The sequence below is a fragment of the Microtus ochrogaster genome, chromosome 7 (assembly GCF_000317375.1).
Source record: "Microtus ochrogaster isolate Prairie Vole_2 chromosome 7, MicOch1.0, whole genome shotgun sequence".
NCBI classification, from domain to species: Eukaryota; Metazoa; Chordata; class Mammalia; order Rodentia; family Cricetidae; genus Microtus; species Microtus ochrogaster.
Genome location: NC_022014.1, coordinates 5,802,915 through 5,828,728, shown reverse-complemented (window position 1 = coordinate 5,828,728; position 25,814 = coordinate 5,802,915). Strand labels below are relative to the sequence as shown.

The 25,814-nt window shown below is 52.1% G+C and overlaps 3 protein-coding genes across 9 annotated transcripts in view; 1 reads left to right on the top strand and 2 right to left on the bottom strand.

The window, feature by feature from the left end:
• Positions 1-1,527, bottom strand: part of Mgrn1 (mahogunin ring finger 1) — a 54,890-nt gene extending 53,363 nt beyond the window's left edge. For 2 of the 7 annotated variants that reach the window (XM_026780309.1, XM_005349256.2), the window contains exon 1: positions 1,253-1,526. In XM_026780309.1, the coding sequence (XP_026636110.1) occupies positions 1,253-1,340 (88 nt within the window). In that variant the 5' untranslated portion in view covers positions 1,341-1,526. Of the gene's footprint in view, positions 1-1,252 lie in introns of all 7 variants that reach the window. The other 5 variants (XM_005349259.3, XM_005349257.3, XM_026780307.1 and 2 more) reach the window with 4 other exon arrangements.
• A 5,777-nt stretch (positions 1,528-7,304) lies between these two features.
• Ubald1 (UBA like domain containing 1) lies at positions 7,305-13,300 on the top strand. The gene is made up of 3 exons (XM_005349255.2): positions 7,305-8,112; positions 11,665-11,724; positions 12,215-13,300. Exons 1-3 carry the CDS (start codon positions 7,993-7,995, stop codon positions 12,563-12,565), a joined length of 531 nt encoding a protein of 176 aa, XP_005349312.1. The 5' UTR covers positions 7,305-7,992; the 3' UTR covers positions 12,566-13,300.
• Positions 13,301-20,584: 7,284 nt separating this feature from the next.
• C7H16orf96 (chromosome 7 C16orf96 homolog) overlaps positions 20,585-25,814 on the bottom strand; it is a 29,398-nt gene continuing 24,168 nt past the window's right edge. Inside the window, exons 14-18 of the mRNA XM_005350237.2 lie at positions 25,269-25,361; positions 24,103-24,274; positions 23,841-23,934; positions 21,692-21,772; positions 20,585-21,054 (exon numbers count right to left, since the gene is read on the bottom strand). Coding sequence (XP_005350294.1) covers positions 20,843-21,054; positions 21,692-21,772; positions 23,841-23,934; positions 24,103-24,274; positions 25,269-25,361 — 652 coding nt within the window. The 3' untranslated portion in view covers positions 20,585-20,842. The remainder of the gene's footprint in view (positions 21,055-21,691; positions 21,773-23,840; positions 23,935-24,102; positions 24,275-25,268; positions 25,362-25,814) is intronic.

Genomic DNA, 25,814 nt, shown 5'->3' with positions numbered 1-25,814 from the left:
CTAGGCCAAAACAAGTCTTGAAGTTTCACCCAAAATGTTTGAAGGAAGCAGATACTTTTGGACCACACAGGAAATCTGGTCTAGTTGGTCTGAAAACATCTGAAAAGCAAACATCACATTGGACACCCAAAAGACTGGACCTAAAGGCCCGTTTGGAGGCCAGCGATAGGTTCAGTGTTCTATCCCCCACCCCCAGGAAACTGTATAGAAATAAATGTAGCTAAAGTTCTGTACAGCCACATGCATCCATTATCAGGGCAACACCCATTGCTGGGTATGGTGGGGCACACCAGCAATCTCAGCACCAGAAGCTTAAGGCTGGAGAACTACCTCGAGTTTGAGATCAGCTACACAGTGATTACCAGGCCAGCCAGAGCTACATAACAACAAAACAACAACAACAAGGCAGGTCTAGGAATGTGACTAAGTTGATAGAGTACTTGACTAGAATGCCAATGCCCTAAATTCAAGTCTCCAGCATCTCACAAACTGAGCAAAATAGTACACACTTTAACCCCAGGACTGTAGGGTAGAGGCAGGTGGACCAGATGTTCAACATCACTCTCAGCTATATAATGAGTTGAACTAGCCTGGGCTACATAAGAAGATCTGTCCTTATATTTATTTATTTATTTATTTATTTTTTAAAACACAAGAGGAAACTGATAGGATAGGAGCAAGCCTCCTCTGGGAGCCCATATCTGATGCTGGTCCCAGCTCCTATAATCTACCAGTGTGTCTGCCCTAAACAAGAAGGCAGAGTTCGATAGTCCTCTCCAACCATTCCAACTACTATCCTGTCCTCCAGGGGAACCCCAGTAGCTCCCCATCGATCATCTCCCTGAGTCAAATACTGGTGTCCCGCACCCGAACGCTAGGAAGAAAAGCCTAGTTGGTCTGAAACAAATCCGAAAGAGTTGTCATGATCCGGGGCCAGTTTTCATGCCTCCAAAGCCTGCGAACCCCGGAGGTGAGGCAGTCCTCACCGCACTCTGATCCCAGAGATGCCAAGCTCGGATGTGAAGGGCTGTGCAAAGTAACTGGCCCAAGGTCACCAGTTAGGAAGGGGCAGCACAGGGTGCGACAGCGGCCAGTTGGGATAACCAGGGCCGCAGCCACGCCTCAGACTCCACAGGTACCAGGAAGGGGCACAGGAGGACGGTCCGCCGCAGGACAGGGCGCTCGCTCGTCTGGTCCCCAAGCCTCCTGGTGTCCCCAGCCCCCGCTCCAACCCGCGTCCCCGGAAGCTCACCCGACTTCGGGGGATAGCGATAGGCTGAGTTGGCCTGAATATCGATGTCCTCCACGCCCGCGATGCGGCGACTCAGGATGGAGCCCATGGTGTGCGGTTCGGCTGGCCGGTCGGAGAGGAAGGGGTGACGGCTGCGGCGTCCTCACACCGACATGGCCCAGAGCAGGCCGCACAGAGGAGCGTCCACCGCCGCGGCAGCACCTCCTCACAACCCCCGCCCCCGGCCGCCCTGGTCTAGCCTGGCGCCCCGCCCCGTCCCGCAGTTCCAGGGGAAATGGAGTCCGCTCCGGCTCTGCGCGCAGGACCGCGGAGCGCGTGCGCACTGTGCTTCCCAGATGACCCTCACGTGAGCTGCCACGACAGGACAAACCAAGAAGTCCATGCTGAGAGGGGGGGTACCGCCCTCAGACGATGCTAACCTCTGCGGCCAAGATGGATGTTGACCCCAGAATGCCTCAGTCCCTTCATTTTCTATCCACAGTTAGACACTTGTGGAAGCTCCAGCGTCTCCCACATCAACCCAGTCTGAAAATCTCTGCATACCACAGCTGCTCTCCCCACTTCCCGCGCTATTCTCCCGTCCCCCAGCCGCAAAGGGAACACTTTTTACCTGTCTGGAACTGGGTGGCCTCCAAGCTCTTAGAGGAATGCAAAACTTGGTTGGGTCTTGGCCAAAACCCTGATCACCTCTGTCGGTCAAGACATTTGCAATGGGTACGTAATTTTACAGCACCCACTGAACACAGACTTCTCCCCATTTCACACATAGGGAATCTGAGGCACAAAGCAGGGCAGACTGTAAGTAAAAAAGTTCAGAAGAATCAGGATACCCACTGCAACTATAACCTGGCTTTGACTCTCACACTTCAGTAAGGATGCCAAGAAATCTATTTTTATGATTTTTAGATAAGGGACTGAGTTTCTTAGACATGCTTCCCAACTTGAACCTGCTGTGCCAGAGCAGCTAGGGATAGCAGCAGGTGAAGCGTCAGATGGCAAATTCACCATAGTAGAATGTAGTCCAAAGTAGAATGGACTACACCTGAACAAAGTCCTCTAGGCTCCTCCCACGAAGGGGTCTACAAGGGTGCAGAGAAGGTCAGCTGCACAGGGAAGCGGAGTGAAGGCAAGAGACCCTCAAGTGGGGGAGAAGGTAGGGAGCCAGAGCGAGAGGAGGGATGCAGCCAAAGCACTCAGATACTATGAGCAGACAGAGAGCAGGCCGAGGAGGTGAACGAAATGGCTGGACGATGGAATAACAGATATAATATATATAATTGAATAACATTCAAAGGACAAAGGGCTAGCCCTGGAAGCTGTGCTGAGGAAAAGAGTGGCTGTCCAACCAGAGGGCTTGCTCAAGGTTGCCATTCACCAGAGATTTCCCTCAAGGCCATGCTGTTGAGATAGCAGAGACCCTCCAGGGCCTTTCAACTAAGGAGTGTGAATGAGCATCCTAAGAAGCTACATTTCCTGGCTGGGAAGCTCTTTTTCTTCTTACATGGGAACCGAAGTTCCATAGTCTGAAGTGACTGCCTCCCACCCCAAAGAGTCATGCTTCTGGTTATCCTTCAGCTAAGGCTGCTCCAGAGTCATTAATTGTATGGGAGCTCTCCAAATTTCTTCAAACTCAACATACACTAGCAAATTAGCACCATCAACCGGTAAAGAAAGAAAACCACAATACCTTTGTAAACACACTTAGAATCACAAGGCTTAACACACTAATGACTACAGTGGAGATGTGTCTGGACCAATTGAGGCAAGGCCCTGATTATTCAACTGAACCAACGATGCAATTTCAATACATCTACCTCACAGGCTGCATTGAAGACAGTCACTGGGCTGGAGAGATGGCTCAGAGGTTAAGAGCGTTGCCTGCTCTTCCAAAGGTCTTGAGTTCAATTCCCAGCAACCACATGGTGGCTCACAACCATCTGGAATGAGGTCTGGTGCCCTCTTCTGGCCTGAAGGCATATACACAGACAGAATATTGTATACATAATAAATAAATAAATATTAAAAAAAGAAAGAAAGAAGACAGTCACTGAGAACTACATAGCTCCTCCTCGGCATCCCACCACCCTCTCTGTGACCACGGCACCTACTGCAACCAACTTAAGCTGCAGAGGAACCATGACTGCCTGGCTCAAGTGCCACAGGCACAAAGCTCATAGCGACATGCTCTTGACAGGCATCCCATCCCGTCCATGGCAGAACCAGAATCCACAGACAACTCGAGTCCCTGTGCTTGCATTTGCAACTGCACCAGGCTAGTTCAATTACTCAGGATTTCAATTTCACCAGGAATCTTGAACACCAAAATGAAACGACCCCATATATGGCAATGAAGAGAATCCAGGTGTTTAATGGAGCCTGAGCACATTTCGTACCCTATGAGATCTACACAGGCTAAACTTTTTTTCCAGACAGTGCCTGTCTGTATACCGGGCTGGTCTCCAAGTCATGATTCTAAGTGTTGGGAGTATAAGTATGCACAACCACACCCAACTCCAGGACCAAACACTGTTTATACGCTGCCATCTTGCCTGAGGGATCTACACATATTCTCTCCTTTAGTTCTCTGGCATGAGTTCTATTTTCATTCTCAATTTACCCAAGAGGAAAAAGTAAGGCTCAGGCAAGTAAAATCCTCTACTCCAGTCACACAGGAGATAGAGTGATAGCTAGTGTTGTCAGTCTAATGGAATCTCCAATCACCTACGAGACGGTCCTCTAACGTGGCTGTGTGTTTGTCTTGATTAGATTAACTGATGTGGGATGACACATCTTTTTTTTTTTTTTTTTTTTTGGTTTTTTGAGACAGGGTTTCTCTGTGGTTTTGGAGCCTGTCCTGGAACTAGCTCTTGTAGACCAGGCTGGTCTCGAACTCACAGAGATCCGCCTGCCTCTGCCTCCCAAGTGCTGGGACTAAAAGCGTGCGCCACCACCGCACATCTTAAATTAACCCGCTTCTATTCATCTGTGTATCACCACGAGGCTATGGTTTACCAGATTCTATTGTCTTTATCCTTCAGCAACTACACGGCGTTTCTTTTGACTCTGCCTACTCTATCTCTGTTCAGATTTCCTGCCTGGCTTTACTCTGCTAAGCCATTGGCTAAATTTTTTAAAAATATTTATTTATTTATTTATTTATTTATTATGTATACAATATTCTGTCTGTGTGTACGTCTGCAGGTCAGAAGAGGACACCAGACCTTATTACAGATGGTTGTGAGCCACCATGTGGTTGCTGGGAATTGAACTCAGGACCTTTGGAAGAGCAGGCGATGCTCTTAACCACTGAGCCATCTGGCTAAATGGCTTTATTCATTAGCCAATAAAAGCAACACATATACAGAAGGACGTCCCACATCACACAACAAATAACTATAAAATAAAATGGAGGTGAAGGGAGCCTGGATCCTGTTTTCTGGACTGTGGATGTGATGTGACCAACTGTCTCAAGCTCCCACCCCGACTTCTCTGCCACAGTGAACCATCCCCTGCCACTGTGAGGTGGGATAAACTCTTTCTACTTTAAATATCTTGAGCTCTTAGATCAGTGAGATTAAGACAGACAATCTGGTGTAGTCTTCAAAAAACAAAAGAAAAGTTCCTTCTGGTTAATCTCCCAACAGGTGCATGCAAATCTCATATGTGTTGCATGTTATGTGCATGTGTGGTGCACACATACTGCATTTGGTTACTGCCTGCTTTGATCAGAGACAAGGAAAATCCTGGGGGCTCTGATATTCTCGCTGAAATGAAGATCCTGGGCAAGGCAGGTATTTCACCAAGTAGCCAGCTTATTAAACATCATTCTTAGAATTAGAATTCAGGTGCTTCAAAGCCCCTCCAACAGTTTATCCACATGCTGCTGGAATATTAGCTCCACTATCAACATATTAAATGATTAATTTTTTTAAAATATTTATTTATTTATTTATTTATTATGTATACAATATTCTGTCTGTGTGTATACCTGCAGGCCAGAAGAGGGCACCAGACCTCATTACAGATGGTTTTGAGCCACCATGTGGTTGCCGGCAATTGAACTCAGGACCTTTGGAAGAGCAGGCAATGCTCTTAACCACTGAGCCATCTCTCCAGCCCCTTAAATGATTAATTTTATTCAACAAATATTTATTTGCTACCATGTGTCAGGTGATGAGTAAGGCAACAGAGATCAAAGGGTAGAACACCAGAGGACTATTGAGGAAGTAACACGCCCTTTATTGACTAGCTCTGTGAACCCAGAAGGTTCTCAACTTAACCGACCTCTGGCAAGAGAAGGCTGGTACTGCAAATGCCATATTCTTCATCTCATACTCTTCTGGCCCTGCTCTCAGGTCCCACCCCAGCCTGCTAAAAAATCCAAAGTTCCCCCTCCAGCCAGGTGAATGCTGGCAGAATACAGTGCTGCTTTCTTTCCCTGCCATCCCTGGGAAAAACAAGCTAGCTGAGGGAACTCGGAACTCGGGAGTAGGGTGACCTTCCCCCTTGTCAGCCCTTTCTGTTTTGCAAGTATAAGGCCCACACGGAGTAGATCTTTCTGGGCTAAGCAAGTCACCACGAGCCAAGATAGGGTAGGGGTGTGTGTGTGGGGAGGGGTGTCTGATCAAGTCACTGAGATGACTACATAAGAGTAGGTGTGTGTTCACGCACGCGTGAGCAACATTCCTAAATGGAAAAGATCCCCTCTTTTGTCAGAAAGATCCTGCTGATCCAATGGATGCTGCTCTTTTCTTCTAGCTCTAAATGTCACAAGTGTAAGGTTGAACTACGTCTTAAGCTTGCTTATCTATAAAAATGGGAGGGGCACTTCCTAGAATGACCAAGGACAGATCTGGTCCACAGAGTACCAGGCCCTTTGCTAGGCCCATCATAATCATCCACATAGCACAGCTAGGAGCCCTCCCACACAAGAGGAACTGGAGGAAACAGCAGTCAAAAATGCCATCCAGGTCTGTCTAGCAACCAACCTGCCCACCTTCCTTCAGGCTTTGTTGCAGTCTCCATGGCAACAAAGGAAGCAGCGCCAGTGCTGCCTCTTGTGTGATTTCCTCGTATGCTGGCTTTGACTACGATAATGCACATGCGAGATGCTTCCTAGAGATGAAGGCATGTTCTCAGCAAAAGCAAAACTATTTTGATACTATTGCTTTGCAAAGAACAGTGCTCTGAGTGACCCCCCCTCAAAAGGCAGAAAAAAGCTGAAATCCTACTTCCTGTAGACAGATGGAAAAGATGACTAAGAAAAGGAGACACTCGCTTGTCCCGCACCTACTCATAAACTAATCTCCCAGCTCTAAATCCCAGGAGTCCTCCCAGCCTCCCTTCAGTATTGCAGAGCCTAGAGAACTTTCTGTCCCTGCCCACCTTCCTCTAACCACCCAATCGGAGAGTCCCTAAGAGTGAGGAACCAGGAAGAGCACAGAGACTTCCCCAGCTATCAACCGGGTTCCACTCCTTCACGGCCACGGCAGTCCTACTAGGAAACAAAGGATCAGGTGTATTAAAACGCCTCAGTAACCCATAGTCTGTTCTCAGGGTCTGCGCTTACTTCCTTGGGGCAGTGTCCGTGTTATGAGTGCCCATTTGTTCACGGGGTGTCTGACCTAACGCCCCCATCCGGGTCGGTTCTACTGTGGCAGGGGGCCAGGGAGAGCAAAGAACCCAGGCATCGTCACTAAGGCCAGGGAACAACGCCAGCTCTCGCCCCCAGCCTCCGGTGACGGTCCCCGCTTCGGGCTCGCCGCTCTCCCACCCACGACACCAACCGGAAGCGGCATGTGCGGGGCTGTAAAAACGGCTTGCAACACCCCACCCCACCCCTCCGCTCCCGACCCCGCCTCCACGCCACGTGATGCGCCCGCCCCCGCCGCCGCCTGATTGGACGGCCAGCTTTGTTTACCTTATATGGCCAGGTCCTAACACCCCGCGGCCGCCCATTGGTACAGTCGCGGCCTCACTCAGGTGACGTCACCCGACACAGAAAGATGCAAATAAACCGGGGCATTCTGGGAATGGCAGTTCGTGGCCGCTCTCGTAAGAGCTCCGCGCGGTCCTGGTGCCCGCAAGATTGCGGAGGCTTTTCTGCTTTTGCGTGGGAAAGTGGGAACTGAAGGGACAGGGACTCCAAGGCTCCAGAGACCACTGGCCTGGCCAGAGTTTCACAGGAGCTGTCTTTTCTGTGGACGCTCCTCCTGCGCAACTGGCGACGATGCCTTGCTTGCGCAGGAAGGCTTCGTGGAGGTGGTGACTTCAAGCAGCTCCTGGAAAAGGCAGATGCTGTGGTTCACCGAGTGTCTTCTAAGTCTCGGGTCTGGACTTAGCCTTGCAGCCTAAGGCAGTGGAGTTTGGTCAAAGCTTTCGGAGAGCCTCCAAAGAGAGTGCCCGCTAACACTGTGATGCTAAGCACGGCAGGCTGCAGGACGTGACAAGCCTGTGCTGTGGTCCGGGTCCCAGACTTGGCATCACAGCCTGGAGCGGGAGCTGCGCGCCCTACGGAGATCCGCTAGGGAAAGGGCGTCCCCTCTCCTCCCCGGTCCGTTCGGCGGGGGCGTCGCGGACTACACATCCCAGCATGCTCCGCCGGCCGCCGGGCAGCGAGGCGCGGTGAGTCAGAGCGCACAGTAAATATTTGTATTAGCCGGGGCCGGCTCGCTAATGGTGGACGCGTGAGGCGAGGCGCGAGCGCGCAGGGAGGCCGGAGCGGGCTGCTCGGCGGCGCCATGTCCGTGAACATGGACGAGCTCAAACACCAGGTGATGATCAACCAGTTCGTGCTGACGGCGGGCTGTGCGGCCGATCAGGCGAAGCAGCTGCTGCAGGCGGCCCACTGGCAGTTCGAGGTGCGTAGGGGGACCGGGGGGCAGGCGCGGGCGGTGTGGACACGTGCCGGGGTGCGGACTGCGGGCTTCACCGACGGCCAGGCCCGAGCCCCATATCGGGGCTGTCCCGGTGACCCGGCGATCAGGACAGGAATCCCCCCCCCCCGACCTTTGTCCCGGTAACGGCCGAGGGCGAAACAGACGGCCGCCTGGAGGACTCCCAGGGCCGGGCCGGAGGCGGAGTCGCTCCGAGCGAACGGTCCCAGGGTCGGTGTGCCCGGTGGGTTTCTTGCGGCGTGTGCGCACACGTACATGTGCATTTGTATTTACGCATGCACCGCGCTTGGGCGTCAGCAGGGCAGAGCGAAGGTTGTGGGCATGTGGGCGCTTGTGTGGACACGAAGTCCAGCCCGAGACCGTGTCTGATGTAGGGATAACGTGTGTTATGTTCGGTGTGTGTGCAGCGCCTACATAGGTGGCGGTTTGCGAATGGTGGCCTTGCTGGGTATGGTGCGGTGTGTGTACACACAAACGGCATGGAGTGTATAAGTGGTGTTGCAGAATCCTCAAACTAAATTGTTAGGATGTGTATATGTGTACCCCAGGACGAAGGTGTGACTGGGGCGGGATCCTTATGAAGGCCCGGGTGTCCTCAGGCCTGACAGACGAACCTGTACCGTGGAATAGTATACTGCACACGGTTCACTAATTTTAGGTCATTCTAGACAGGAGCTGGTAATGGCAGTCTGGCTCCCAGCTACTCCCAGGTTTCTCTTGGCCTGTAAAGTACTGTGCTCAGTCTTTTGCGTACTGAGATGCCTCTTATCCTCTGACTCAAATCCCCAGCTTCTCTCCTTGTTAGCATCTAGAGATGAGGCCAGAGGGCTTGAAGCCGTGTTCCTCACAGGTGTGAGGTCACAGCGAGAGCCAGTCTAGTAGTGTGTGTCCAGTTGGGAACCCCAGAACGTGGTTTCCCAGTGGGAGCCATCCCACGGAAGTCTCTGGGAAGAGATTTAGGCTTAGCTTCCTGGTGCAGCGGAGGGATCAAAAACGTGCCCTCCGTCCCACCTCTGTAAACCAAGCCTTTGCTCTGCTTTCCTCCTTCCCACCAGACTTTCAGGCCATTGCGCCTGTGCAGGAGACAGGAGGGGAGGCTTCATTCTTCAGCCTCAGTTTCCACACCCCTGGGGGTAGCAGGGTTTGAATCAGCCTCTAAGACCTGAATGGTCGGCCTCTCCCCTCCCCCCTGCAGCCCCACCCCAGGGAAGTGCCCTACTCCCCACCTCTGCCACAATCCTAATCTGCCCAGTCTCTGGGGCTGGATGTGGTAAAACTTGTAAAACCACATTCATGGCAGTCGCTGGAGCCCAGTGGCTGTGCTTGCGGGCTGCCTCCTTGCCTGAGGCTGGGCAGGCAGGTGTCCCACGGGAAGCCGGCTGTGGGGAGGACTCTCAGCCCACCCGTCAAGTTTGGGACACTGTGTCCCTCAGGCTTGAAGGAATGGACTGAAAAATATGGCTGTAAAGATTAGGGAAAACTGTCCCCGTGAAGATTAGGGGCTTCCTGCAGCCTGGAAACAGTCTGACTGACACAGCTAGGGTCTCTGTGCTATTGGCTTTGCACAGTCCATCCCCCCACCCCCGTCACCATAGATAAAATTAAGAGTAGGCTGTGGACCACCACCACTCTTGACCTGAGGCATCTGCCTAGGAATGAGGGGTTCATCATGGTTAGCCCTCCCTCTCTCTCTTGATTGACAATATACTCCAGGCAGTGTTTCTGGGTCACATTCTCAGACTCAGGTGCTAATGGGGGCAGAGGCTGTGGGGGAGGGGACCTCTGTGTAGCTGAGCAGTTTCTCAGTGGCCTTTAGAGGACAGTACCAGGTATGTCATGTTGGAGTCCTGGGTGGGTGGGTGCGTGGGGGAGCAGCTGACCCTGCCATAGAGTCTTAGGTGTCACCAGGTTCATCCCCACTCAATGCTTGGGAACCGTGGTGTAGGGTGTCTCCAGCAGGAGATGCCCAGGATAGTTCATTTGAATATATTTGGGGCGGAAAAAGAGCGAGCCCTGGGAGTCAGGCTGGGTTTCTGGGTGTGTTGGTGAGGCCTGGGGCCTGGAGTCCCGCTGGCTTTGGGCTGGCTTGCCCGCCTGAGGAGTAATAACGCTTCAAGACTGGGACTTGGCAGGCTCCTCAGGACTCCTCACCCACTGACAGCCTTCCTAACCCAGCACTTCCACAAGAGCAGCCAGTTTCCTCTTTTCCGGAAGGGGCGCAAGACAGGGCATGGTCAATACAAACATCACCCTTTAGGTTTCCCGAAGCCACTTTGGAGTTCCCTTCCCCGGATCCCTTTTTCACTGCACTCTGGCCAGTTTTGAGAGTTTGCCTAGAATCTCAATCCAGGATTCTGCCCCCATCACTACCTCATGCCAGCCAAGAGCTTTAAAAAAGAAAGTTACTTCACCCTCAGTTTTCCTGTCTGTAAAATGGGTGATATCATTTCTGGCCTCTGGGGTTGATGTGTCCCTATTTTTTTATTTTATTTATTTATTTTGAGGCAGTTTGTTTTTGTTTTTTGTGCGGCAGACTAGGCTGTCCTGGAACTCACATTGTAGACCAGCCTGGCCTTGAACTCAGAAATCTGCCTGCGTCTGCCTCCTGAGTGCTGGTATAAAAGGTGTACACCACAGTGTCCGCCAAAAGTGTTCCTGTTTTTATAGAGCCCTGATGGGAGAGGCTGTTGGTTGGAACCAGCCAACTACAGGTGGCTGCAGAGTTGTTTTCAGTTTGTGGTGGGTTCAGTTTCTGGGTCACTGTCTAGCTTTCCATGTGAGGGCCATCCCTCTAGAGAGAAGCAGGTCTCTACCCTGTAGGCTAAGACTAATTCCTTAAGGGTCCCATGCCTCAGACTGGAGAGATGGTTAAGAGCTGTGGTTGCCCTTCCAGAGCACCCAGGTTCAGATCCCAGCAACCAAACCACGGCTCACAACTGTCTGTAACTCTAGTTCCAAGGGACCCAACAGACACATGTACAGGCAAAACACCAGTGTAGTACATAAAATAAAAATAAAATCATTTAAACCAGACGGTCATGGCGTACACCTTTAATCCCATCACTCAGTAGACAGGCAGGTGGATCTCTGAGTTCGGGGCTAGCCTGGTCTACAGAGCAAGTTCTAGGACAGGCTCCAAAGCCACAGAGAAACCCTGTCTAACACCACCCTCAAAAAAAACCAAATAATAATAATAAAATAATTTTTTAAAAGTGAAAAGAGTCCCTGGCTCACATATGAGGAAACTGAGGCTCAAATGAGGATTTGGCACCCATTGGTGACAGACCCAGGCCATGCTAGAGTCCAGACAGTGCCAGGGTAGGGGACAGGGCTTCAGTAAGCCACAGACACCTGACTGGTAGCAAAAAGATGTTATACAGGTCTTCACTATCCGTCCAGCCTGCTGTGAGTTCCATGACACCTCCCCAGGTGGTAGTCACAGGCACACTGCTGGATATTAGCTCACCCTGTCCTGCTGGTATGGTTGAATGGTAAACACAGTCTTTCTCCCTGCAGACAGCTCTCAGCGCCTTTTTCCAGGAGACCAACATCCCTTACAGCCACCACCACCAGATGGTAAGTGTCCCCTGGAGACACAAAAATGGCCACCCTGGCTACTCCTAGTCTGGGGGGGCGGTGAACTTACTGGCTCCACCTAGGGAGACCTTAAGAGGAGGAGGGTGGTGCACTGGGAGGGTAGGCTTTGCATGAGGTGTGCCTACAGGAGTGTGGACAGCCTGGGCCCTTCAGAACCCAAGAACACTGGCCCTTGGAGCTCAGCTCCCGCCAGGCAGTCTGCCAGGGCTGCCGTGCTGACCACAAGCTGGAAAGCCTCATGCCCAAGGCAGGAGGCATTGTGCCAGGTGGTATGATCTCCATGAAGCCAGACCTACCCATCTTGATGCCTTTTCCTATGATCTATTCCCTGGGTAGTGGGCCAGCTGGGGCTGCAAGCAGCTCATGTGACTCCCAATAACTCCTGGGTATGTGTCTCCTTTTTAGAGTCAGCAGAGGCCCTATTAGATAGGGATGCTCAGTCCTCCGTCTGTCCTTTCTTCCCCCACAGATGTGCACTCCCGCCAACACCCCTGCCACGCCCCCCAACTTTCCTGATGCCCTCACCATGTTCTCCCGTCTCAAGGCCTCTGAAAGCTTCCATAGTGGTGGCAGCAGCGGCAGCCCAATGGCCACGTCGGCCACGTCACCCCCACCGCACTTCCCCCATGCCACTGGCAGCTTTGCAACACCCAGCTGGCCAACTGCAGCCTCGCCCCCAGGAGGCCCACAGCACCACCAGTCGCAGCCACCCCTGTGGACTCCGGCACCCCCTTCCCCAGCTTCAGACTGGCCTCCTCTGGCCCCCCAACAGGCCACCTCAGAACCAAGGGCCCACCCTGCCATGGAGGCAGAGAGATAAGGGAGGCCCCTCCCCCCTCCCGGAGGCCAGGGCCCCGTGGGGTGGGGGAGAGGATGTCTCTGTGGGCCCCTTCACCCCTCCTCTGTCTGTACCCACATACCCCAGAGACCTGGAGGGGAGAGACTGGACTCTAGCCAGGCAGTCTTGTGCCAGCATGCACAGCTGCACACATGCAAATTCACAGCACAGGAACCCCCAGCTCGCATGGATTTGACTCAAAAGTGGCTTGGGTGCCTGGTGGGCAGCGCCTTGGAGACCAAGCAGCCATCCCAACGAAGACTCACCTGCCTGGCCCCACCACCTGGAGTGTTTCAGAGAATCACTTGGTGGCAGAGATGTGGCTGACTCCTGTCTTGAGGCCAGTAGGCCTAGATCCCCACCCTTGGGAATGCAGAGCCTTCTCCGCATGTGTGCGTGTAGCTGTGTCTGTGTATTTATATGTGTGTCGCTCTTCAAAAGCAACCTAGTTACGGGGCAGCTGGACTTTGCATGTTAGAGTGAACCCCAAGTCCCTTGGCCCACCACCCCTTCTTCCCAAGGGCCCTGCCGTGCTCCACCTCATCTGCCAGCATTGCTGTTTCCTGCAAAGGATTATGGGAAACTCCAGGACTCTTCTGCCCATCCCTCAGCGCCTGCCTGCTGGGGTTCCCTGCATGCCCCTTCCCCAGAGCCCAGGGGTACCTGATCCCCATTTCCTATCCCCCTTTTAACAAAAGAGAAAAGAATTTCAACCTACTACAAGGCTCTGTAGTCTTGCCTCTTGTATCCTGGGTGTTGCTGACTGCCTCTGAAAAGAGATGCTATGCTGAACAAAAGCCACCCATTCTCGCCTAGCTCCACGCTGTTGGATCTTGCTGTCCTGTCTACATGTTCTGAAGTCATCTAGCCTACCAGAGGCTAACTCTGTTGAGTTTCTTGGCCTTTATTCCCAGACTCTCACCTCTTCTGTATCCCTTTTCCTGATGAAATGGTGGATCTCAGCTCTGCTTTGAGCAGGGCTTATTTATACCTGTCTGCTGGGGCTTCACATGGATCCTCTTGGACCTTTAGCCTAGCTGCCAACTCCAGGGCTTGGTGGGTCTCCCATCCCGACCTGGATGCTTATCTGGAGGGAGAGAATTGAAGCGGGAGGGAAAGGAAGGTGAGTTTTACTCTACAGTTCCTCCATCCAGGGATGGTGGGTGATTGTTTCTAGAGGATCTCTTTGGGGGTCACCTGTCATGTGGGCCATGTATGGTCTAGTGTGAGGTTTTTGTTTTGTGGGTTTTTCTTTTTGAGCTTGTCCTGGAACTAACTAGCGATTGTAGACCATGCTGGCCTCGAACTCCCAGATCTACCTGCCTCTGCCTCCTGAGTGCTGGGATTAAAGGTGTGCGGCATCGCCCAGCCTAGTGTCAGTTTTTTTAATGCTCAGCCGCCCCTGGGTGGCTTGCTACGGACCATACCCACCCTGCTTAAAATAGTGTTTCATGCAAAGTGAGCAGCAGTATCACCCTGGATCTTGTTGGCTACATAGGGCGTTAGTGTCCAGCCCCCACCCCAAGTCAGATTCCAACAGGTCCTCCTGTTACTAAATAGACCCTAAGAGGTAGTTTGGTTTGGTTTTGCTTTTCAAGACAGGGTTTCTCTGTGTAGCCCTGGCTGTTCTGGAGCTCACTCTGTATGTGGACCAGACCTCAAACTCCACCAAGGTGTATGTCGCCGCCGCCACCTGGCTGACGCTGAAGTTTTAAGAAGTACTCCATAAGACATCCAATAAACTGGACCTGAAGCTGACATGGTCTAGCAGTTTGGGGAGGCTGCTGAGAGTTGGAGCTGGGTATCTCAAGTAGTTACACCCACTAAAGCAGATGGGATTTTCTAGCCTCAGCACTGTTAGCGTCTGGGCAGACAGTGTCCCCACGATGCCCAGCATTCTGGAAGCCTGCCCACTAGACTGAGTAGCACCCATCCCAAGTGTGGTGATCAAAGCCCTCTGTAGACACCGCTGGTGCCCTCTCCGGGGATGGCGGCTGCTGGTCACATGGTTCACATGCCTGGCTGCCTAGACAGACCCCAGCTTTCCCCACCCATCTGCATCAGTGCTGGGGAGAGAGAGTAGCAGGCAGACAGTGATCCATCCCTCTGCTTACACTTAAAGCCATTTAGTTTACACTTGGAAAAGATGAGCTCTCTGTTGTGCCAGTTATACTTCAAAACTGTTACTAAAAATACACAGCTCCCTCTACCAGGTGGTTCTGATGTAGCAGCTAAAGCACACAGCCATCTGACTCCTGAGCTCCAAACTTGAAGGATGAGGGTAGTTTGAGTGCTTGAATTTTTTGAGAACTTGCGTGTGGTTTTGTTTTGAGGGAGGGTCTTATTGTGTGGTTCAAGCTAGCCTCGAACTCACCTAAATGCTGAGATTACATGTGAACCATTTTTTTTTAAATCCATTTTCCAGGCTTCCTAGAACTGCCCTGGATGAGGGTCCTAGACTGCTACTTGAATTTGTATGCTGGAGCCCTCCTGCAGGTGGGACCTAGGAATTCATTTCCTAGTGCTGATGAAAACTCACAGTGGTTACAACTAACTTGAGAGAGCCAGGTGTGGCTGATGATACCTCCTAACACAACCCAGGACCCTCGCCAGGAAGCTGAGAGGCAGAAGAACAACAACGATCTGTGTGTTCAGAGGTTTAAGCCATCCTTGGCAGTGCTTCCTCTCAAGCCTTCCTAGGAACAGCCTGAGCACCAGCTGTGGGCTTACGCTTGCCTGGCACACATGAAGCCCTGCTGGTGGTCCCTAACACTGCCTAAACTCTCAGGTGTGATAGCACACACCTGTAATCTTCCAGCTCTAGAATGCATAACAGGAGGGTCAGAAACTCTGAAAGCAAGCCTGGTATGCAGGAGACCCTATCTCACAATAGCCACAAAAGCCCCTGTTAAAGCTGATCGTGACCCGCTTGCCCATGATTGGAGTTCTCTTACACTCTTTAAAGATGACATTTGCAGGTAGGGGGTGCTGGCGCACGCCTTTAATCCCAGCACTCGGGTGGCAGAGGCAGGTGGCTCGCTGTGAATTCGAGGCCAGCCTGGTCTACAGAGTGAGTTCTGTAGACCCAGGACAGCCAGGGCTACATAGACTGTCTTCAAAACAAAACAAAGCAAAAAGCCATTTACAGAGTGTGTTTCAAGCTCTGTATGTGTGATTCCCAGAAGACACTTCAACACACAGGAATGAGGGAAAACTCAGCTTTGACAGGTGCTGTCCTCTTTGTGTGAGACTGGAGGACAGTTATCTCCGGCTTATAAACCTTGTGATGGACTCGCACTATTGCCTGTTTTGTTAACCATGCCAACATTTTAAAGTCAAGAGGTTTCATGTAAAAAGCCTCACTTCTGACTTACCTTGGAAAACTGGAATTTGTGGCCTAGATTACTTCAAGGCCACAAGTGGCGGGAACTGGCCATCACTCTAGGAACACAGCCTGGCCCACTTCTGCTGGAATTGGTCCCCTCCATTTCATTGGCTACACGAGTAGCTGTGAAATCCATTTCCAGCTGTTGTTTTGAAATCAGCCAGCCTCTGACAGGGACCTTGCTTTTCACTCAGAGCAACTGCAGAAGGAAAAGCCGACACTGACAGGCAAAGGGCACTGGCTGTGAACACTGGTCTACGCTGCTGTCTGTAGCTGTCAGGGCGACTTCAGACAGCCTTGAAGAGCGGACTTGTTCTTCTCGGGGAGTCTGAGAGGTGGGGCCGCACCCAGGGCTGCTCAGCGTCCCCAGGGTCTGTCCAGTTCTCTGAGTATACACCACCAACAACCCAATGCTGGCTATGGTCCTAGAGGTCTCTAAGGGGCTTTTCACAGCAGTCCCTGCCCAGCAGAGGACAGATGAGCCCTTTAACTGGGGTCTCCTCGTGTGGTGAGGCCTCCTTGGTTGACTAACACAAAGCTCTTTTGCTGGGATGCCATTTCCAGTTCCTGTGTCTGGAAAGGCCTCGGTTTGTAGCTATTGCATAGGTTTAGGTACAACGTATATCTCAACAGCTCTTTTGAGGGGTGGAGCTGGCTCAGGATGGCAGAGCCATGTCTGACCCCAAGCAAGGCAAAAGTCCTGCTCTGGTCACCAGAGCTGCACCCTGCTGCAGTCATTCTTGTACAGACCGGATAAGGCAAGGTTGTTGAGAAGAGGAAAAGCCTCTAGGGTATGGTGAACTGGGGGAGTCACTGCGGAGCCTGTGTGCTAGGAGTTGGGTTGGAAAGGCTCTTCTGTCCAGCACCAGAGCTTAGCCTTAGTAAACACTGGCTCTCCCCAGGATAGACTTTTACCTTGTCAGTAGTTTATGCCTTAGGTTAATGAGTTTGTGATCTTTGACATGGAGAAGATATTTGTGACCATTCCCAGCAGTGTGGAGCACCGAGCAACACCTGCCCTTCACCAGCACATCCAGGTGGCCCTGTTCTCTGCAGACACCTCCCGCTTTGTGCTGCCTGGCCCCCTGCAGCTGCACACCCTCCCTCACCATGCCAGCCGCCTCAGCCTTTGTTTTAAAAAAAATATTTATTTTTTTGGTTGCATGTTTTGCCTGCATGTACACCACATGCAGGCCTTGAGGCTAGCAGAGGGCTTCAGATCCCCTGGAACTGGAGTTACAGATGGCTGTGAACCACCATGTGGATTCTGGGAATCAAACCTGAATCATTTGGAACAGCCAGTGCTCTCAGCCACTGAGCACTTCTCCAGTTCCTTGTTTGTTGTTTTTTTGAGTTGGTCAGCCCAGGCTGACCTTGAATTCTAAGTAGCTGAGGATGGCCTTGACCTTCTAGCATCTCTGCCTCTACCTCCTGAATGCCAGTGATGAAGGTGTGCACAGCCATCGCCTCAGTCTTAAAGCTCAAAGGCTGACGTCCTGAGATGCCCTACGCCAATCGGACAAACCCCTCCATTCAGTCTGCTCTTGCAGCTACTCCCAGTCCAGGTATTGTGAGCTCCATGTGGAGGAAAAGGCTGAGACAGGCTTGAGATGGGGCTCTCTGCTCTGAGTGCCTTCCCCTGTTGTGGAGTTGACCACATTCCTGGCAACTACCTATGCCCAGTCTCCAAGCTACAAGTCCTCCACTCTAGGGTCAAGCTTGTCTTTGAAGTTGAGTTCCCAACAACATGTTCCAAAGTAAAAGGATGGCCACTGACCTGCAGAATTGAGGACTTGCCCTCTCTCCGAGACTGTAACGAGCTCGACTTCTGACCAGTAAGGGTCTAAACCTTCAGGAGAGTCTCAGAAGGCCACTTTGAAATGACCAGCTGGGCTAGACATGAGTTTGTGAGGGGAAGTAGTGCCCTCTTTGAGGACCAGGTGAAGCTCCAAAGTGTCCACTTGCCAGGGACACATGTGTTGGCACAGCCCAGACCCCACTTCCCCAGCAACAACCTGCAGCGGAGGAGGGGGTGGTACCTCCTAGATGAGTCAGAGAGCTGTGTAACCCTGTGTCTGTGAGCCACATGACATGTCCACCCCACGGTTGAAGCGGCTCAGGGGATGTGCTGCCATGGTGCTCAACAGCTTGAGTCTCTGCAGACCTCGAATATTCTGGATAGAGACACTGAAGGCTAGCCTCAGTGGCCAGAAGGGGCCAGCAAGGCCCACCCATGAGGAAAATGGACAAGGCTGCTGACTACAGGGGGCTCCAGACCTAGTTCCACAGCTACCAGCTGAAAGGATTAAGTCTGTCTTTCTCCCCCTCCCAGTCTTTCTTTTTTCTCTTTCTTTCTTTCTTTCTTTTTTTTTTTTTTTTTTTCTTTTGAGACAGGCTTTCTCTATGTAGCCTTCGCTGTCCTGGAACTCACTCTGTAGAGCAGGCTGGCTCGAACTCAGAGATCTGCTTGCCTCTGCCTCCCAAATGCTAGGATTAAAGGCCACCACCACCACTGCTTGGTAGAGTAAGATTTTATTCTGGGCAGAAAATGGCCAAAATACCTATCTATGTCACTGGGGTGGGGTCTCCAGGGAGGAATAGATAAGAGGGTTACCTAGGTTAGGACTGCCCCAGCCTCATTTGGACATCTTTCCAAAAAGAAAAGGGGAGTTGGCTGTGGGTGACCTCGGGCCACAAACTGGAATTGACCAGAGGCCTCAGGGAGCATGGGAAACAGACAAGCACACAACACCCCCACATACCAATGGCCTAAACCAAGGGTTTCTTCTAGCACACCAGCCCTAGGCAGCATTTGGAGCTCTCTTTTCCAGGTCCCCTCCCCCAGCTCTCCTGGAAAATGTGCCCTCCCAGCTTGTCCCAGCTCCCCACTCAACCCACCGACTGGTGCCCTCATAGGGGAGGAGCCTGCCCCCATGTGTTCAGGAAAGTTGTCTGCCTCTGTGAAGTGAGGTGGAACTCTCAGCAGTAGAACAGAGAAAGGACACAAGGCCCTGAAGAGAGAGAAACGGTAGAAGGAATAGCCCAGTTTGAGAGTGGGGGGGGGAGGCTGCACTTGCACCCTACACTTTATGCCCCAAGACTCGTCACTATCGCCACAGGAAGATGCGACCTCAGGGTGTGCTGTTCTTCCACCAAGTACATGGGCTGTGAACCTGCTAGGCTCAGAATAAGTTTGCAGTACTCCAGCCTTGGAAGGTACTTCACAGTCCTGGACTACTCCAAGGGTGGTATTCCAGTCTCTGTGGATTAGTTAAAACATAAATACAAGTGAGCTGGGCATGGGCTACACAGAGAAACCCTGTCTCAAAAAAAAAAAAAAAGTAAGTAAATAGTTAATTAATTCAAGGGCTGGAGATGTAGCTCAGTTGCTAGAGTACATGCCAAAGTCCTTGGTTTGATTCCCAGTACTGCAGAAACTGGGTAGCAGCACATTCCTGTAATCCAACACTCAGGTTGTAGAGGTCATCCTCAGCTACAGAGTGAAGGCAAAGCCGGCCTAGGATACGTGAGACCCTGTCTCAAAAATAAACAGATCAAAGAGATGCTCCACAAGAGTGTTTGCTGCATAAGCATGAGGACCTGAGTTCAAATCCCTACAGCCCATGTAAAAAGCTGGGTGTGGCCTTGCACATATCTGTAACCCCAGCCGTGGAGGATAGGGACAGAGATGGAGGGTCACTGACTTGCTGGCCACCAGCCTAGCTCCATGTTCAGTGAGAGACTGTCTCAAGGGAGTAAGATGGAGCAGGACGGGGCTTGATAGATGGCTCAGTGATTACGAGCACTGGCTGCTCTTTCAGAGGTCCTGAGTTCAATTTCAAGCAACCAGATGGTGGCTCACAACCATCTGGCGCCCTCTTCTGGCGTGTGGGCATACATGGAGGCAGAATGTTGTATACGTAATAAATAAATCTTTAAAAAAAAGATAGAGCAGGACATTCAGCATCTTCCTCTGACCTCAGCACACACACAGGGGCAACACCCCCAACCCCCGCACCACACACACACCACCTTATAGCCTCTCACACACAAGAGCCATAATAATGGTCACAGGGAATAAAAAAATAGTGCATGGTGAAATTTGCTTCCCATGGGAACTATTGGCTTCTACGGAAGATTCAAGGAGGCAGAAGCCAATCCTGACGACATCTTAGCAGAATGCCAAGGAGAAGGATTTTTGTTTTTGTTGTTTGACACAGGGTCTCTTATATCTCAAGCTGTCCATGAACTCACTGTGTAGCTGAGAGTGGCCTTGGCCAGGTCCTCTTGCCATTCCATCTGCAGTGCTGGTATTGCCAGTGTATACCACCATACCACCTTCTCTGCTGCTAGAGGTATCAAACTCAGTGGTGCATGCTAGGCAAGCACTCTGTCGACCCAAAGGGGTTGTTTTAAGACCACTTTGTGCTGTAGAGGGAAGTACTTAAATTCAGTTGAAGCCGGGCGGTGGTGGCGCACGCCTTTAATCCCAGCACTTGGGAGGCAGAGGCAGGCGGATCTCTGTGAGTTCGAGACCAGCCTGATCTACAAGAGCTAGTTCCAGGACAGGCTCCAAAAAACCACAGAGAAACCCTGTCTTGAAAAACCAAAAAAAACAAAAAACAAAAAAAAAAATCAGTTGACTCTGAAAACCTTCACTCAAAAGCTGTGTTATTCATGAAAATGTTGGCCAAGGATTGTGTGGTTTGTGTTTTAGGTACATAGTCAAACACTGAGTCTATGTGGGTCCCCTATGCAGACCCTTTCCTCTATACCCAGGGTCCCTGCACCCTTTCCTGGGTCTGATCCAGGGCCCCAGGTCTCTTCCTTAGAGTGAAGGGGACCCCATGGTAGTTGGGTCACAGGCTTGTGTCTCACAGCTGGGTGTGCTCCTCTGCAATCTGGGTGCTGGCTAGGGACTCCAGCCGCAGAGATTTCAAGTGCCTGGTGGGTCCAGGGGCCTCCTGCGGGTCCCTTGGGATCAGTGGCGGTAGCTGTGGCACTGGTGGCAGGGATGGCGGCCGAGCCACGGTTGTGGCAGAGTGCTGAGTGGTGCCAGAACTGATGCTGGTGCGGGGGCCTAAGGCTGGGGACGAAGCAGGAGAAACACAGGCTGTGTTTAGCATTTCCGGAAGCCGCTGGCCTGATGGAGTTTTCCCCCCAGGGAACAGACTGGAGATGCATTTTAACCCATGGCCAGGCTGTCCACTGCACCTCCTCTGGTCCTGGTCCTGCACTTCCAAGAGTGACTAAGACACATGACTCCAAAAATGGGCACTAGAATAGAATGGTGCACCTGGGGGGAGGGACTTGGAGCTGGGGCTCAGTTGTCGGGACTGAGCCTCAACCATGTTGTCTTTGGAAAGGACAAACAGCAGAAGAGGCAGACAGGAGGAAGTGCTCTGTGCAGGTCCTCTGGAAGTCCAGAGACAGGAACCAGGGAAGCTCAAGGGCCCAGTTCTCTCAGACAAGAAGCCCAGGGCTGTAAATGGCCTCCTTTGTCCCACGTCTGCAGATGGGGGGGCGCCCTCTGGGGACAAGAACCCAGCAAGAAACTCCCCTGAGGGGAGTGTAGATGGCCAGAACCACTAGTGGCCAGAGAGCAAATGGCTGCCAGGATGTGGATGAGCAGGCCAGAGCTGGAGAGGTGAGTGGAGAGGGGCGGGGGAAGGACCAGGAGAAGCTGGAGATCTGCCAGAACCCCAGGGGCGTCAGGTACTCACGGGGGTAGCCCGGAGCAAGTAATGATCCGGGGCGCACACGATCGCTCAGGTTTTGAATTGAAGGATAGGAAACCTTCACAGCTGAGGAGAAAAGATCTGACTAGCTGGGGCCCATCCAGAGTTCTGGTTCCTGCATCAGGCCAGACTGTTCACTCTGGTGAGATCCAAACAAGGTAAAATGTTGACCTCCTCACAATTCAAGTTCCGCTTTATTCTGTGGTTCTTGGGAATACACTACCCGCGAAGAGAAAAGAGCCCCCCTCAACCCCTGTTGAGGACTTCAGCGATGGAGATGGATGGTCTACACTCCTCTCCTGAGACTGCTCCACACCAGGAGGACCTCCCTTGTGTGTTTGTGAAATGCCTCACCTGGTTGCTATAGGTAAGGATTCTGGAGGCCCTGGCCTAGGTGGTATTCATCAAACAATAACCCCTGCAGTCATGCTTCAGTGATCCCTGAGGCCCAGCTGAGTCCCCTCCCAGCAGATCTGCATTGGGGTTGCTGAGCAGTCACATCCTGCCTGGGCAAAGGGCAGGGGAGATGCTGTTCTGCCCCTTGGAGCTGCATGGTGGACTTCTAAACGGTATTTTCCGTGGAACTTACAGATGTGACCTTACTGGAGCAAAAGATCTTTGCAGGTGTGATTTCAGGTCTTGACATGGATGGTCCTAGATTACACTAAGCCTGAAGTCCAGTGATAAGTGTCTTCATGAGAGTCAGAAGAGAAGGAACCGGAGGAGAAGGAGGCGGCAGTAGCCACCGTGGCAGCAGGAGTGATCAGGCCCCTGCAAAGAGGTGCCAGCTGCCGCAGGAGCTGGCCAGGGCCTGAAGAGACTTCAGACAGCTCTGAGTACAGCTCTGCTATACTGTGACTTAGGATGTCAGATATGGGTAAACTGTCCTGTAGCTCTGAGGCCCTGGGGTTTCAGGGTGAGCTCTGACAGCTACTGGGGGGTGTGGTCTCAGCCTAGTGCATATCAGGCTGGGTGCTCTGGTCCATAGGCAGCCCGTGGAATTCCTATGGGTTAGATGCCCTGGGATCCTGTATCACTCCTGATGTAAGCACTGCAGTTCCTGGGCGGGGGCAAGCTTTAGACATATCCTTCCCAGAGGAAAACATCCCCATGCGTGTATAGAGAAACTCCGTTTTTGTACTATTTTATTACACACCCAGTGAGGAAACTAAGATTTTTGGGGTCCTAGACACCAGAATAACCACAGCAACCGATTCAAAATGCACAAAGACTGGGGTCTCTCGCTGCTCTGACCCTGGGCTCCTGGGTCTGGGTCTGGCCGTGGTTATTTACCCTTACCTAGTTTCTATGCTCCAGGTAGACTCACCCTCCCGCAGTTCTACCCAGCCTACCACAAGGCCTTGAATCTGCTCTTGCTCCACACAGACCATACTCCTCCCTCTCCTCTGCTAACTCGCTCCTGTATCTTCTTTAGAAGTGTTCAGGGCGCTAATCGCTCCCCCATGGACCAGCTTTGCCTGGCACAGCTCATCCCACCAGCGTGGCATCCCCCCTAAGCCAGCATTTGCCGGTGTCCAGCTTCAGCTCAGCTATCCATTTCTTTTCCAGTACTAGTAAAAGAACCCAGGCCCTTGCATTTATGAACTCTGTCATGGAGCTATATACCTTTTGTCCCAAGAGACCCAACTTTTGTGCATTTTGAAAAGGTCAGTTGGGGCGTTTTTGTTTATTTTGCTTTGTTTCCGTAGCTCTGACTGTTCTGGAACATCATCTGTAGACCAGGCTGCCCTTGAACTCAGAGACCCACCTGCGAGGCCAGCCTGGTCTACAGAGTGAGTTTCAGGACAGCCAGGGTTACACAAAGAAATCCTGACTCAAAACAAAATAAAACAAATGAACAAAAACCAAAAGGTGTGTGCCACCATGGATGGCTGGTTCAGGTTAGTTGTTTATCTCTGTCTGCCACTAGGGATTCTTCCCTTCTGCTGCGTGCTTTTAGGCCCACCCATCCACCTGGTGAGATACCAAGCACACAATGGGGACTCTTGGAAGTGACTGTGTGGGCTCCTCAGCCAGGGGCAGCACCAGCCCTGAGTCCACCTGCATTCCCCCGTCCTGACCAGCAGAACCAGACGCCAGGGTAGGAATCCCAGGAAACACCGATGCTCCTCACCTGCCAGGTCCTTCTCCCCAGTCCGAGTCCCAAACTGGGTGTTCATTCGGCCTTTGTACAGGACCCCATCCACTCCCAGGATATCCACCTCAGCCTGTGGGATGGCCCAGGTCCCAAGTCAGGGACTCCATTGCCACCCCTTTCTCTTGATGCACACAGACACCCAGAGCCAGGACATGGCCTCAAGTCCGGGCTTCATCCCACACTTGGGGTTGGGTATGTGGGCATCCAGCCTCTGAAAGGAGGGCAGAGCCAGACTCACCGTGTCATAGTCCATTATCTCAGGGTCCCCATAAGGGTAGACTGTTGACAGATCATTTGGTTTGTGCTTGAAGGTGGTCCCATTTCGGGGTCCATCACCCCAGTCCTTCTGGGGGCCCAGACCCTCCTCATGGACTCCAAAGTTGTGGAAGTGCAGCTGGTGCTGTTGTTCCCTGGACAGGGCAGAGGTCAGCAGCCACATGGTGAACCCTCACAGAGGAACCCTGCACAGGCCCCAAAGAAGTTGGATGGTACAGCAGGCAGGCCTGGAGCTTGGTGAGTAAATACAGACATGGACAATTCTAGGAGGGAAATCGCCCACACTCCCTTCTCAGCAGACAGGGGTTTAGGTGAGCCACACAAGTCATTCATCCTTCCCCTTGCAGTGATTAATGCTCAGCTGTTCATTCCCCTGCCCCTGTCCCACGCCTGGCCAGAAGCTCACACAGACTGGGCCCTGGAGGGAGCCCCTGGCACCCAAGAATGAGGGAAATGAAGAGAAGGTCCAGGTAGCCAGCTAGGTTGAGGGAGGAAAATGATGGCAGGTAAGGCCCCAGTCACTCCCTAGGTGTGGTGTGGTCATGGGCAGGTCACATTGTCTCAGCTATGAAGTGCGGTGAAATTGTAGTACATTTCCAAAGGAAGCCATATGACCCAACAAGACCTCAGCAAGGGCTCCCAGAAGATCCTCAATTACCCACCAGGAAACAAGCACGTTAGTTAATACTGTATTCCAAGGATTATAAGACCTAACAAGGAGCCTGCCCATCTCCACCCTCCCCCCATTCGTTCAGCTGGAGGTTGAACCCAGGGTCTGTGCATGCTAGACAAACTGTCACTGAGCTATATCCCCGCCCTTGGCCTTGTTCTGTTTCTTTTGAGGCAAGGTTTCACTCTGTAGCCTAGGAAGACCTTAAGATCCTTTTACCTCCGTCTCCTGAGTAGCTAGCACAATATGCCTCCATTACAAGACTCTCCTGAGTTCCAGCCCACAGCAGATGCCAAATGCAGATGTTGGCTCCTCTCCTCCCCTGCCCTCTGTGTACTTATCAGCCACACCACAACCCCAGATGGGCATCCCGGGCCCTCTTTGGCTCTTGCATTGAAGGAAAGTCTGTTGGCAGGGGTCTTGAGCCTCCCTGGGAATGGGGTGGGCATGGCCCTCACCTTATCAGCTGCCGTTGCAGATACTCGAAGCTGTTGGCACTGGCTGGCCTCACTTGTGACAGCCCACGGGTGTTGCGGATGGTGATGAGCTGTCTGTGGAGGCAGAGGGGACCAGGGCTGTGGGAGGTGCAATGCCCAGCAGAGGGCTCCAGGCTCCCAGGCCTGGAGAGAGGAAGCCTAGGACTTTCAGGCAGCCCACAGCCTGAAGCCCAAGTCCAAAGCTTGCAGCTGACAGTTGGGGGAAGATACAAACACCGTTCAGAATCTAAAGTGAAAACCAAGCCAGAGGTGGTGATGCACACATGTAATCCCAACACTTGGCAGTCTGAGGCAGGAGGAAAACAAGTTCAAAGTCAGCCTATACTATTAGGACATACTTCATTCAAGGCTAAGGCTACCTTGGACCTGTGTGTGTGTGTGTGTGCCTTTCTCCAGTAATAAGTAAAGAAATAAATAAGCCGGGCGGTGGTGGCGCACGCCTTTAATCCCAGCACTCGGGAGGCAGAGGCAGGTGGATCTCTGTGAGTTCGAGACCAGCCTGGTCTA